This window comes from Leiobunum rupestre, chromosome 3 (assembly GCF_980474605.1).
Source record: "Leiobunum rupestre chromosome 3, qqLeiRupe1.1.hap1, whole genome shotgun sequence".
In the NCBI taxonomy this organism is placed as follows: domain Eukaryota; kingdom Metazoa; phylum Arthropoda; class Arachnida; order Opiliones; family Sclerosomatidae; genus Leiobunum; species Leiobunum rupestre.
Genome location: NC_143386.1, coordinates 50,609,446 through 50,623,585, shown reverse-complemented (window position 1 = coordinate 50,623,585; position 14,140 = coordinate 50,609,446). Strand labels below are relative to the sequence as shown.

Genomic DNA, 14,140 nt, shown 5'->3' with positions numbered 1-14,140 from the left:
ACACTTATTGGTTCAAAAGTACCGATAGACAAAAAACTAAGTGGAGGCCCACGGATTCTACCCTCATACCCTCTTATCTCTGCTGTCTGCGCTAAAACAAAATTTGACCTTTAAAATTTCATACGTAAAACAATGTAGACTTTAAAAACTATTAATATACTCTTCCTCTTAAGGTGAGCTAATAATTTTCAATGAAGCGTATCGGTGGTTCTGTGGTAGAACACTCGCCTGTCACGCACGAGGGCTCGGGTTCAAATCCCGTCCGATGCGATCTTAAATTGGTACTAATACGAATACCGTGGACAATTGGTGGAAACCCTGTCATTTAAACCTTGAGACGTTTAACGTAACCCTCAGCACTCAGTCCGTCCCAAAAGTCAATTAAAAGAAGTTGGTAAGAAACCACCCCCCCCAACCGTCATAACGCTAACACAACCAACTCAGCACCCACAACCGACTCAACACCCGCAACCAACTCAACACCCTCAACCGTCATAACACACTACACAAAAATTACAATAACAAACTTTCCAATAAAACTGAGTTGAAACCGTCGCGACGGTGAACGTAATCGAAAAAAAAACCGAACCCAACCGCATATTTATCCGTTAACGATCACCGTCACACGGTGGTTTTGCCACCCTTTAAACTGTAAACACGGTTTTTCGACTTTGACCTGGTAACGTGTTTTGGACTTTTACCCTGCGAACGCGTTCACAGCGAAGAACAGACAGACACACCCACACCCACCCAGATATACACGGTGATTGTAAAATTCCTGTATATCGGTTACATTATAACTCAAGACTTCATGTTCAATGTAATCCCTGTTGATTAAGTATAATAACTGTATTGTTTTTTTTTCTCTCCAAAAACATATCTTCTTATAGGTTGTATAAAATGAAGACATTTTTTAGGTATCCATACTAAAGGGTTCCGAATAATAGGAAAATGGCTAAATAGTTCGATACAGATTAGGAGGTTCAATAAAATGGGTTCATAGAATTAGCTAAAGTTATCTATAAAAAGACGGATCTATAGAATGGGTCTTGGCTCTACAATATGGCGACGGAGGGGTTAGACGGTATCTATAAAAATCTTTCAGGTTTCCATAAAAGTTATCTATAATCCGCTTATCCATGCAGAGAAAAGATAATCTTGAGTAGTTTTCGTAAAAAGTCAGTTGTCTGACCAATAAAAACACCATGTAGATTGAAACGTCTATACGTAGGTACTTAGAAAAGTAGGGAGCTTAAGTTCAGGTAATTATGCTTAATTCCTGCGGTAAAATTAAACTAATGAGCATTTGTTATAATTGTTTGTAAAATAATTTGGTCTTAAATTACGTAAAAGAGTAATTTATCTAATAATGAGCCAACTTGACCACTGTTAGAATTTTCGATTATTTACTTATTACTTACAGTAGTTTTTGTTCTGTTGTACCAAAGCTTACATCCAATTGAAGACCATTAAACAGAAACGTTTTATTTATTAACTATAAAAATTAGCTTTTTATAATCGTTATCATTTTAAAGGATTATTAGTGAATAGTTGAAAATGTTACAACAGGAAAATCTAAACATCAAAATTGCATTTTTTAAAGTAAGATCTTACTATTGAAAATTGAAATAATTTACGAAATCTATAAATTATAAATCTTATTTTTAAACTAAAGTCAGTATTGTTCAAAGCCGAGGTCGTCGAAAAAGTCGTCGATGGCACACTTCAGAAAGTTTATAAACATAGCGGAATCGAATCGAAGCTACTCAATGTTCTGTCCTCTACTCTTAATTTCACGTAAGCTTGTTTTTTAAAAAATACGACTAAAAATATACTTCACATCACGTTGAATAATTTTATGATGAGCCAGACTGCGGAATTCATGACTGATTCTTGCCATTTTTCTCCCCTGTTTTTACTGACCGCATTTCTTGGTCTGACGATTTGGATTATTAACTACATTCGATTTGAATTTTTCAATAATCAAAAACAGGTTTCACAGTTTAACCGTTTTACATAAATAGGAGCCTGTGTTCTTTTTTTCTCCGTGTAACTTTTAAACTCTTAACGACATTTTAAAACTTGGTCAGCAATCGTTTAGTCTTTGTAGGTTATCAATCTTTATATATCTTCTTAAGAACAAGTGCGTTTGTTAAAACCCCACGTTGCCCTACACGCGAAGGCGGTTAAAAATCCAGAAAAAAAATGAGTCGTTAGAAGTGGTGATGCAATAGCTAGGGTTTTATTATATTCGACTCAAACTTCAGAATTAATTGATTTCTTAAAATAACAAACTCTAATACTTTTTACTCTGGAACTGCACGATAAATCACTGTTCCTCGCTTCCACTACTGAAGACAGTAATTATTCGGACATAGCTCGAAGTAAAGGAAACAGTGTAAAAAGATTAGATTAAAGTTCAATGAGTAATATTATCAGACATTATTATAATGCAATAAATAATAAAAATGGCCGTATCCACAGATTTCACCTGATTAAATTTTTATTTTAGATACAGCCTATACGAAATTAAATCTGGATATGGTGCAATTCTACCCAATAAATCATGGACAGGTATCGTCGGACGACTGGCTACCAAGGTATCGTTCTTGATATTATAATCAAGTTTAAATATCACAACTTTTAAATTTAGGAAATGGATGTAACGATATCGGGCCTAGTGGACACTTATCAGAGGCGAACTGTGATGGATTTCAGCACCTCGTACTGCGATGATACATTGAATTTCTTCGTTGGCCCCCAAACTCCATCAAGAAACGTGACCGTGCTTTTCCTTAGTCCTTTTCAAAAAACTGTAAGTGTCAAAAACGTCTGAAGAAACAGTTTCAGAATAAAAGACTAGACCTCAAAATCCGATATGGGCCGAGTTAATGCAGCAAGATCAATGGCACAAAGCGTTGTTAAGTTTGATAAAATTTATGAGCCATGTGTGAGTGGAGTGAGATATTTGGCTGGTGGGACGAGTCTATAATGATTGCTTCAATGTGGGGTTTTAAATTTTCAATGATTACGTTTTTTTTATTTTGGAACGAGCTTAATGATCCACCTACTGTTAGCTATGACTGTAGTCCGTCAATGTATGAAACAATCGTATGTAAATTGATATCGTTATAGAAGGTCCTAAAAAGAGTTTAACGATATAAAATCTAATAATTTAACCCGAGTCATGGCACACCAAAAATACTAAAACAGAAGGGTCTGAGTTGAAAGCCATTTTGTATTGGGTGTGATTTAAAACCTGAGTAGGTCCTTTTGAATTTTAAAGATTTTCGTAAATCTAATACGAATTCCCAAAGGTCTTCTAGTGAAATAGAACCGAAGCCACAATAAAACGTGTTTACCAAACAGGATACTTTAAGCTCGTGCCAGACTTAGGGCATATATGTTGCACAATGTTTGTATTTTAATTAAGTGTCTTGTATTTCCAAATCTATTATTTTTGAAAGCCAAGAAATTGTTTTATTTCTTTAGCACGATTTGTTTTTAAAACATTGTTTCAAAAACTTAACGGAATTTTAGATAGTTTGTAGAACCAGTATTTATTTCAAAACAATAATTTTAAAATGCACATGATTGGTGAACTGTGGTGAAAGTACCTTATTCAAGTGAATAACATCAGATGCCTTAAACGAAGATATATTTCGAGTTAAAATAAAATTTACGTTTAACTTAAGTTAACTTATTTTTCCGTTTTAATACATGGCACTGGTTTCTAAAAATATTTGGAGTAAATAATTTCAAAACGGTTTTATATTTATCAGGCGTGGCTGGTATTCATATCGCTTATCTTCACAATAACTCTCTTGATGCTAGGTTTAACCTTTGATCTCTTTCCTGACCAATCTTGGGAGCCTTGGTACGTCATAGGAGTTTTATCTGGCCAAGGTTAGTACTTTTTAAATTATACAAAAGAACAACTGAGACAACGATTACAGTATATCAATAACTTGTTTTTTTCCCGAAAACATCAATATTAATTACTACTTTGTTTTGTTAATTTACCGGTAAAATAAAAAGCGGAAACATTTCCGAGAATCGGAAAAATAAAAAATAAAAAATAAATAATTTTAAGGGTTTTAATTTTTTTTTAATCTTTTTATCGATATAAAATGTCTAATATCAGTAAACATTATACGAAACATTAATAGTGTTACATTGTTAATCAGCTTAAACTAGTCTAGAGGTTTAGTTTTACTTTCAGATTCGAAACAATTATGCGAAAATTTCACTTTATTTAAATTTTAAAACAATATATTTGTCTAATCATGGAATGAAAACTTGATTTCATCTTTTTTGTGAAAATACGGATATTTTTCCAGAAAAAATGCCTCGGTTTTTCCGGAAAATTTTCAGCTATTACTCCTCTTGTATGTTCTACAAAAGAAATACCTTGTCGATGTACTTATTACAAAGTAACTTTGGGTTTTAGAAATCTTTACTACTAGTCCACTTCCATTGCAGGGGTAAATTTTAATTCTTTCGTTCGTTACAGTCTATGTTTTTGGGCACTACAGGTTCAATTACACGAATTCCCGGCAAGCGGCTGTCGACAACAGTTCCGCTCTCTTGTTGGTTATTCGCACTGACGATCTTAGCGATATTTTATGGCGACCTGTTAACGGCGTCGACCAGTGTTACCCGCAGGGATCAGATTGACTCGCTACCGAAATTGGCCATTTTATTTCGGAAAGGGTTACTGCGAATTGGAGTGTTTAAGGGGACCTTCATTGAAAATTACGTTAAAAATTTGGTATGAAACCTTATTTATTTATTATTTGTAAAGATAAAATGCTGGCCATCTTCATCAGTAGCTTATTAAAATAGTTTTGGCACTAAAACTGGTTTTGTAGTCTTCAGATGTTATCATACCAAAGTGTATAAGATATTTTAGATTTAATTAAGCAACTGGCCAAATGAACGTTTTAGCCACAACTTCATATCAAAAACAACAAATTAAAAAACCCAAGACTTCTCTTATATAAAAAAAGTCATGTTTTCTTCAAATATTATAGAGGTATTACAAATTTTCACTGCCTTGTGAGTTTTAGTCACCAATGAATGATTTTCCTGCAAAAATTAAATATACCTCTAATTACGGGTCCAAATATACGATGTTTATATTAAGCCCGCGAAATTAAGTCCAATGAAAAAAAAATGCGCTACTCATGGATAGCCATATTTTTTATCCAAAATACATTCGACTACTTTTTATGAAGCTAATCTTTAAAAATGGTCGTAACTGACAATACGAATCATTAGATTTGATATGTCAATAAAGGGATAAATATTATATATCCTATATCAAACTAATATCAAGCCTTAATTAGATGCTCTTCTGATTGAATCGCTTGAATTATTTAAAACACAGCCCTCATCATCCGAGTACGGTGATCTTTATCGTAAGGTGGCCGTTCCAATAATATACGATTTAAGAAACTTGCCACGTCTCAACGAAGAGAAAATGACTATCCTTTCCGCTTGTAAAAGATTCAGATTTCACTTGAGTTACGCTGGCAACGAGAACTTCAAACACTCGATGATTAAAGAACATTTACACAACATAAGAATAGCTCTTGGATTCAGGAAGGATTTCAAGTGGAAGGATCGGTGTAATTGGGTGTAAGTTATGAACGAATCTTTGCTGGTATATTCACAAGGTAGGACAATTGTTACTTTTAAATAGAACTATTATCAAAAACTGAGGGTCTAAAAAATTGACGAAGTTAAGCCGACAAGCTTTTGGGGAATAAGAGAAAACTAAGCTATATTCGGAAAATAATACGAGAATACCATTAAATCTAAAATGACGAAAACCACGTAATGATGAAGAAAACCACGCAATGACGAAAGACGATCGCAAAAACAGAAACTCAGGATAAAAGCACGCGAGTATCAAATAAACCCCGCGTGAATCTCAGTGACAAAATAATAGAAAATAAAAATAATCATCATCATCCACTTGGCCAATTCCCAAGTCACCATCTTAGGCCTATGTCAGCTGGAAATTTTAAATGCTTAGTTTCAATGCCTAGCATAGTGGAGGCAAGCCCATCAAAGCCCCCGAGCAAACAGTTCCTTACACTCTTTTGAACTCAAAGTAGAATGATTTGTTTTGAGTTTTAATCTAGTAGAACATTCTGGGATGGAACCTACCTCGACTTACTGAGACACGAAATGATTTCTACTCCAACACCCCACTATACAATAAACAATAACCGACTAGAGAAGTTGCGCTTAAATCTGCTAAGGACTGTCTATATTTGCTTCTTATACCCTTTTTTTTACGTTCACCTCATTAGCATAGCTAATCAGAAAAAATGTGTCATTTTTTTTCGAAAAAGATCCGCGTTTTAAGCTAAAATAAAAAAAAATTGTGATGAAACAGTTATACCCTGAAGATTTTTAAACTTTAGGAAATATTGAAGAAACTGGAAAATAAAATGAATACAACGGTATTTCGAGGGATGAACTAAAGCCAACGTTAAATTTTATTTTAAAACCATGCTTTTATCGTGACATTTGACCAATGAAAATTAGCTTAACTTGCCTTAAAACGTAGTAGAATCGCAGTCCCAGGAAACCAAAATGGTATCATCCGGGGAGGGAATCGTTGGTAAGTCCTTTTTGTAGCGGATTATTTCATTTTAGTTCCATTGATTCCGCGTTTTCAACGCCTCGTATTTCTTTATCCTTGAACACCTTATAAAGCTTAAGTCTTAAATTCGTATCGTTTTTATGAAGTAACAATTGTTACTTGAGCCCAAAGGTGATTACAAATACAGTATAAAATATCTGAGACAAGCCTCTTCAAACAACCTACAAAAAAGCCTAAGTTTGAATCCACACTCTCCAAAATCTCAAATTGAAAATGCACGGCAGAGGCTAGTAACAAATAATAAAGCATATCGATTGTTTTTTAGAAAGTGATTGATCTTGCTAGCCAAACAACTGGTCCAGCACGACCAATGTACTTTAAAGGAAAAGTCGTTTTAAGAGGGGCTATTACGTCGCGGCTCAAATTGGGTGAGTCTCCTTCGAGCAGAAACAATTAACATGCACCTTCTCGTTGCTAGCTACAGGTCATCGAGTAACTTGGGTTAATTATCTTCAAGAAATTGTAAGTTAACCCAACCATTTAACTTAAGCGGAAGCTAAAATGGGCAAACTAAATGGTCACCAACAATACCACACTTATCAATCAGCCTAAAGTGCACTGTATGAGACTTAACACTAGTCCCGTGGGGTTTATCTAGATTCCAACTCAGTGTTAACGTTTTGAGTTTCTGGGATCACTTTACGATTTTAACCAATTTATAGAATCGATAGTCTCCGAGAATCCGGTTGTTTGTGTAAATGGGAGGAAGAGCTGCAGTGCCTTCTGACGCTGAGGAAAATGGAGGACGCCACAGCGGAAGGAGACGAGGTCGCATACATCCGGCTGAGAGATCTTCAGAGCACATTCTCTCTCTTAGCGGCGGGCTGGTTGGCCGGATTCGTCGTTCTCCTGCCGGGCCTCATCAAACGATTCGCGAACTATGTCACGATTAAACTTTAAAATTTAAATAGTAAGGGACGAGGCGTGTATAGTGAGTGATGCGTAAAGTGAGTGTTGAATACCCGGCGGATTATACAATAGACGGTACACTGCAAATCTTTATGACGCCTACAGCACGTTTAAAAAACACCTAAAGAGCGTAACAAAATTAGAGCACCTGACACATGTTAAACACTTGCATATATGGATTTTTAGTGTTCATAAGATGCAATCATGTGTACGGTAGATGTCCTCCTGATGTGCACTAAAAGCATTTTAGGTGCTCTGCCGGTGTCATATTGTAACATCTATAGAACGAGACCGTAACAAAATTAGAGCACCTGACACGTGTTGAACACATGAACATACGCACTTTTAGTGATCAGCAGATGCAATTATGTGTAACATATATATACTCTAGATGCACTCGAAGTGCAATTTACGTGCTTCTGCAGATGTTCTATTGTAACATCTATGGAACGAGATCGTAACAAAATTAGAGCATCTGTTACGCCTAAATAACATCTGGCATCGACCGAAAAAATTGAAGACACATCAAATGAACATATAGAAAAAACTTGCTCAAATTTCACTATAGTCGTCCAGATATTTAACGACAAAACAGGGCTCACAGATAGTAGTAAACAAAAATACACAGAGAAAAGGGTTCTATTAAAATTACAGAAAGTTTCTGGAAGCACTTCATGCCAGAATATTTCTGTAAATTTTACCATTTATTTCGGTTTTTTTTAGGATAATAGTAAAAGGGTTGTATTTTTTACAGTAAAAACTAATAGTACTTTTCACAGAACATGTGTAGTAAATTTTACAAACGTTTTGTTTTTTTCTGCAGAGCAACATCTGTTAAAATTACCAATGCAAAGTTGTAAATTTTTCAACACCTTAGTTCATTTAACAGATTTGCTTTTGTAAAAATTACAGATAAAAGATGTAAATATTACCACACCTTTGTCTATCTAAAAAATTAACAGAAAAAGTTGGTAAATATTACAACACCTTTGTTTACAGAAAAGGTGTAAAGGTTGCAGAAATTCAAACATAGAAGTTTTTTATCGTAAACATTGAATCTGTGTTAATTACAGTAAGCAAGTTGTTAATTGTACAATATATAAATATATAAAAGTAAATTATTGAATGAACTAATTTATTTCAAAGACGTGTTACAGCTATATAGAATTAAAACAGCTTAAGTTAACAAAATTTACTAAAAATAGATTCACAATTTTTACAGTGGCTAAATTACAATCACATTTACTTTTTTTTAATTTCAAAAAAATTAACTTTTTTGGGTATTTAAAAAAGTAGTTCATATAACATTACATAAATTCTACCAGACTAACATTTTTCAATCTCGATTATAATAAATACTGCCAAAATGTTTTATAATTGAAACTCTTCAATGTCTTCTTTAGTGTACTGCAGCTAAACAATAAAATAATTTTAATAAATGAACCTTAAGCACTAGGGTTTAAGGCGGGTTTTTTGTCTTCCAACAGTTATGATTAAATGCAATTGCACAAAATAGAGAAAAGATTTAAATAACTGCTAAAATTTCGAAACAAAAAAATCCTAATTTTTCTTTTAAATGGTGCCTTACACAATAGGTGCTCACAGACTAATAAAGAACTATATTTAAAGGCAATTTCCCTTTAATTTCAGGCTATAAACACTGAAGCTTATGGTTGCGTTGGTTAAAAAAAGTGGTTAAATATGTTTTGGGTTCAATAATTGCGATTCAGGGTTAAAATTTGCATATATAAAGGTTATCACATAGAAGAAAGCTTCAATGAAAATTTCCATCTACTACCATAAACAATGAGTGAACACATAATAACAATGCCTATTTTCAACTACATTTAAAGGCAACTTCCCTTACATTTAGTTCTGGAAACACTGAATCTGCGTTCAACACAAAACTTTAATGCAAATATTTCACCAAAAATATGTTAGTGCTTTATTTTTTAACCTACACAGCTAGTCAGACTTGGGTAAGGTTGTTTTTAATGAGGGTTCAATTACAATTGGCAAAAAAAAAAGCTTGAGCTTGGTTGAGATTTTAATACTCTGCACCCTATATCACTTATTTAAAAGCTCAAGAATTGTTTTTTCAAATGTGATTGAACCCTCACTAAACACAACCTTCCCCAAGTCTGAATTGCTGTGTAGGTTAAAATGATGAAATTGTTTTTGAGTTCAATAATTCTGCTTCAGTGTGATAAATTTGCATAAATTAACGTTAATGCGTAGAAAACTCTTCAGTGTGTTCAGAATGAAACGTAATGGAAATTGCCTTTAAGTATAGTTAAAAATAGTCATTAACAGTCGGTGTTCACTTATTGATTCTGCTAGAAAAGTAAAAATATTGATGTAGACAACTTTTTAATATTTGAGTTTGATATTTTGGTAGCAAATTACCTATATCACTTATCTCAAAGCTCAAGCAATTTTCCCCCATTCAATTTAAACCATTACTTAAAACAACCTTCCCCAAGTCTGACAGACTGTGTAAGTTAAAAATGAAGTGGCTAAATAGTTGTATTTCTTGGTAAAAATTTGCATTTATTAAAGTTATCGTGTTGAACGGAGCTTCAGTGTTTTGAGAATTAAATGTAAGTGAAGTTGACTTTAAATATAGATGAACATAGGAATTGTTAGACTGTGTTCACCAATTGGTTATGGTAAAAAATGGAAAATTTTCATTTAGACCACTTTTTAAAATTTGAGTTTTAAATAAATGATAATATATTGTGCAGAATATCAAAATTTAAACTCAAATTTAAAAATTGCCTAAATGAAAATTTTCTATATCCTACCATAATTTATGTGTGAACACAGATTAACAATGCCTATTTTAAACTATATTTAAAGGCAACTTCGCTTACATTTAATTCTGAAAACACTGAAGCTCCGTTCAACACGATAACTTTAATAAATGCAAATGTTTCACCCAGAAATACAACTATTGAACCCAAAAAAATTTAACCACTTTATTTTTAACCTACAAAGCGTTTCAGACTTCAGGTGCAGGGTATTAAAATTTCAAATTAAAATTTGAAAAAACTACCAAATGAAAATTGTCCATCCTCTACCATAATCAACGAGTGAAAACAATGCCTATTTTCAACTATATTTAAAAGCAACTTGAAAACACTGTACCTCTGTTCAACGCGATTACTTTAATTCGTGCCAATTTCCCACAGAAATAAAACTATTTAATCCAAAATTATTTAACTACCCTTATTATTGCTCTAAGTATAATTAGTCAGTATTGGGTAAGTGAGGGTGAAATACTATTACAGGTGTGCCATTTTTTTAAACTTGTATTTAGTTAAGCCTAGGCCATTTGTTTATATGAAAAATACAATACATATATTTACTCATCTTTAATGACTTCATTATTTACTTAAGTATTACTTACTTATTTGTTGTGATGATAGTTTTATCTGCATGGCAATTTCTGGCAAAGTCCGATATTACCGCGACCTAACCGAACCGTTACTTTTTGAAAACCGCTGTCAGCTATCTCAACAAGAGGGCAAGACATAGGTTATTTGGTATTAATATGTAACACAGGCGCTCCTTAAACGACCCTTTAGATGCAACATAGATGTTCCATGTTCAACAGATGTCCTATGGACATAAAGAGTACGGATTAGACCACTCAGAGTACACGTTGAACATCTGTATTGCATTTGTAAATAAGTAAATAGCATCTAAGTCATACGTAAGGAACATCTGTAAGACATATGTAGGCATTTTATATGTTCAACCGATGTTTTTAGGCGCTCTTCAGATGTCATAAAGATTTGCAGTGTAGTCTAAAAATGGCAAGCTATTGTCAACTGTGGTCGATAATTCTGAACTAAACGTTATCTTGTTAGGGAACACCGAATTGCTTGATACATGAAAATGCGAAGAGACCTGATTTGGGCAGTCTCTGAGAAACAAACATTAATAACACGTTTAAATCAAAATCCTTCGAGTGGCACGTGGAGCCATCTTAGTTAATCAACCGTAACAGAAATAAACGTTTGTCAAAATGCTCGTTAAACTGAAAATTTAGATATGTCTTTGCAATAAAAGGCATTGAATTAATCATTAAAGACGTGGAAAACGTTAGAAATAACCTTATTGACTATTAAATTTTAGAAATGGAGAGGCTGACAGCCATGCTGTCACGAAAATTTTCTCCTCTTTCTCATCCCCAACTTCAAAAACGCTTTCGATGCCGGGAATCTGATGGAATATATTGTATCATCTATTTACAATATTTCTTTAAATAAATGTTTATTTCGCCCTAGCCGCTCTAAAGGTATTGGTTGAAGATTAATAAGGAATATAGTTTTTAAACACTGAGGGAAATAAAAACCACGGAGAGGTGTTTTTTTTTAATTTAATCTCGCGGCTATATTTTCACCTATGTAACCTAGGAGAGGGGGGGATAAACAGTCAATTTTTCACGATACTTCAGTTTCTTAAAATATCTTAATTCTACCCTAATTATTCGTCTAACATGAATCGGAGCCTCCCCAATTGAAGAACCCTATCTCAATTTAGGACAAATTTTTACATTATCATACTTCTCCTACTTCTTATTAAACCCTCTGGCTATTAAAATTCAAGATAAAAGACTGAGCTAATCATTTTGCTAAATTAAAGCAATTTGTTTTGAAAGCAAAATATAGGTAACCTAATGATTTATTAAATTCAAGGCTCAATTTTGAGCACCCTAAGCAAAAGAGATGTAAAGAGAACAAATATTCTTATTAATACTATTATTACCTGACCTAAGCCCTATTTAAATTCTAAATTTAACTCAATCTATCTGACAAATTAATTCGAACCATACTGAAATAAACACTCCATATAAAAACCCAAAATACCCCAAAACTAAAGGCAAAATACATTTACAAGCTAACATTATTGATTTGTCATAACGATAACGAGGGAAAGAACCACGAACCCATAAAAAGAAAAATATAACCATAAATAAAACTAAAAAAATCCATATTAAATAACAAATAACAGCTTAATAAACTCATGAAAATTATATTCCATTACTCTGCAATAAAAATTAAAGCAAAACCCCCGGATCCATATTCCACATTAAAACCCGAGACCAATTCAGATGCAAAATCAAAAGGACTACGATTAGTCTCTGCAAGACAGGACAAAAGCCAAACACCCAATAAAACTAATAAAATACCTAACTTAACTAAATAAAATTCCCAACTTTCGAGATTATAGCTCCCTACTAACTGAACAATTCTTAACAAAATTAAAGCAAGACTTAACTCATAAGAGATAGTTTGAGCCACAGCTCGATAGCAACCTAGCATTCGATAAATAGAATAAGAACTTCAACCAGCACCCAAAAGAAAATAAACACCTAAACTTGACAAAACTAAAAAAAATTAAACCATACTGATAAAAAAACGACCCCGCTAAGTTACATAATCCCCAATAAGCCAAAGCCAAAAATAGACCTATTACCGGACATAAGTAAATATTATTTTATTAGAATACAAGGGCCAAATCTGCTCTTCAGTTATTAATTTTGAACCATCGGAGAAAGGCTGTAAAAGGCCCATATAACCCACCTTATTTGGACCTTTACGGATCTGAATATACCCTAAGACTTGACGCTCCAATAAAGTAAAAAAAGCTACGCTCACTAAAAGACACACTAATATCAAAGTATAACTTAAAATTAACAAAATTGTTAAAAAAGACATTGTCTTTTAAATGAAGCTTAAATTCAACGCAGTAATCTGCCATATTAACCAAATAAATTTGTGGGTGGGTATGTGTATATGTATATATAAGTGGGTGTATGTATGTATGGGTGTGTCGCCGCGAACGCGTTGGCAGTACGGGGGGGGAGTGAAAGAACCACGTTCCACGTTCGCAGTTTCTTGAAATTTGAAAAAAGGTCACTAGGGTAAAACTGCCGTTACGGTGAGCGTCAACGGATAAAATCGGCGTTGAATCAGGATGTTTTTTGTTTTGTTAACGCCGCGACGGTTTTTACTTAGCACAAACCAGTCTTTTCAGAAATTAGGTTTATGTTTGTGACTTGTGTAGTGCGTATGAAGGTTGTGTTTGTGTTTTGTATGCATATTAAAAGATATTGCCAACGCTTTAGGACTAATCTTCGATCTAAATGACATTAATAATATGTGATTCCGATAATTAGAGTGAATTTTCAATGGTAAAAATTTTAGAGACCTATGGGTTAAAACAATTAATACGGTAAAAAAATTAAAAAGCTAACGATATTAACAAAGCACTAAAAACAACCCCTTTAAACAAAAAAATATTCTATGAAACAAAACAAACAACTAAATCAACTAACCATAAATATGGAAAAATATTTTTACATAAAATGGATAACGCCCCATTTATAAGAATTCGTTCTTTAGACGATTTACTAAGAATTATATAAATATAACCTCTATTTGCTATAAATATATTACTTTACAGTTGCTATATTATTCCATAAATGTTAAATGTTCTAAATAAAAAATTAATATGTTCTCCAAAACTTGACATTTTATCTTGTGA

At 33.2% G+C, this 14,140-nt stretch overlaps 1 protein-coding gene across 1 annotated transcript; it reads left to right on the top strand.

Annotated features, from left to right (window-relative positions):
- Nucleotides 1-1,534: 1,534 nt before the first annotated feature.
- On the top strand, nucleotides 1,535-11,868 carry LOC149952512 (putative glutamate receptor). Its single transcript, XM_090170185.1, has 9 exons — nucleotides 1,535-1,602; nucleotides 1,676-1,797; nucleotides 2,513-2,600; nucleotides 2,654-2,815; nucleotides 3,783-3,906; nucleotides 4,536-4,771; nucleotides 5,390-5,640; nucleotides 7,339-7,623; nucleotides 11,458-11,868. The coding sequence occupies exons 1-8, from the start codon at nucleotides 1,558-1,560 to the stop codon at nucleotides 7,574-7,576; spliced, it is 1,266 nt and encodes a 421-aa protein (XP_090026311.1). The 5' UTR covers nucleotides 1,535-1,557; the 3' UTR covers nucleotides 7,577-7,623; nucleotides 11,458-11,868.
- Nucleotides 11,869-14,140: the final 2,272 nt, after the last annotated feature.

Excerpts from the sequence above, each read along its gene's own strand:
- LOC149952512 (XM_090170185.1), top strand. The coding sequence starts at position 1,558 with ATGTTACAACAGGAAAATCTAAACATCAAAATTGCATTTTTTAAA. Across the intron at positions 2,601-2,653 it reads TCGGACGACTGGCTACCAAG|GAAATGGATGTAACGATATC; the intron begins GTATCGTTCTTG and ends TTTTAAATTTAG. Across the intron at positions 4,772-5,389 it reads AAAATTACGTTAAAAATTTG|CCCTCATCATCCGAGTACGG; the intron begins GTATGAAACCTT and ends TTTAAAACACAG.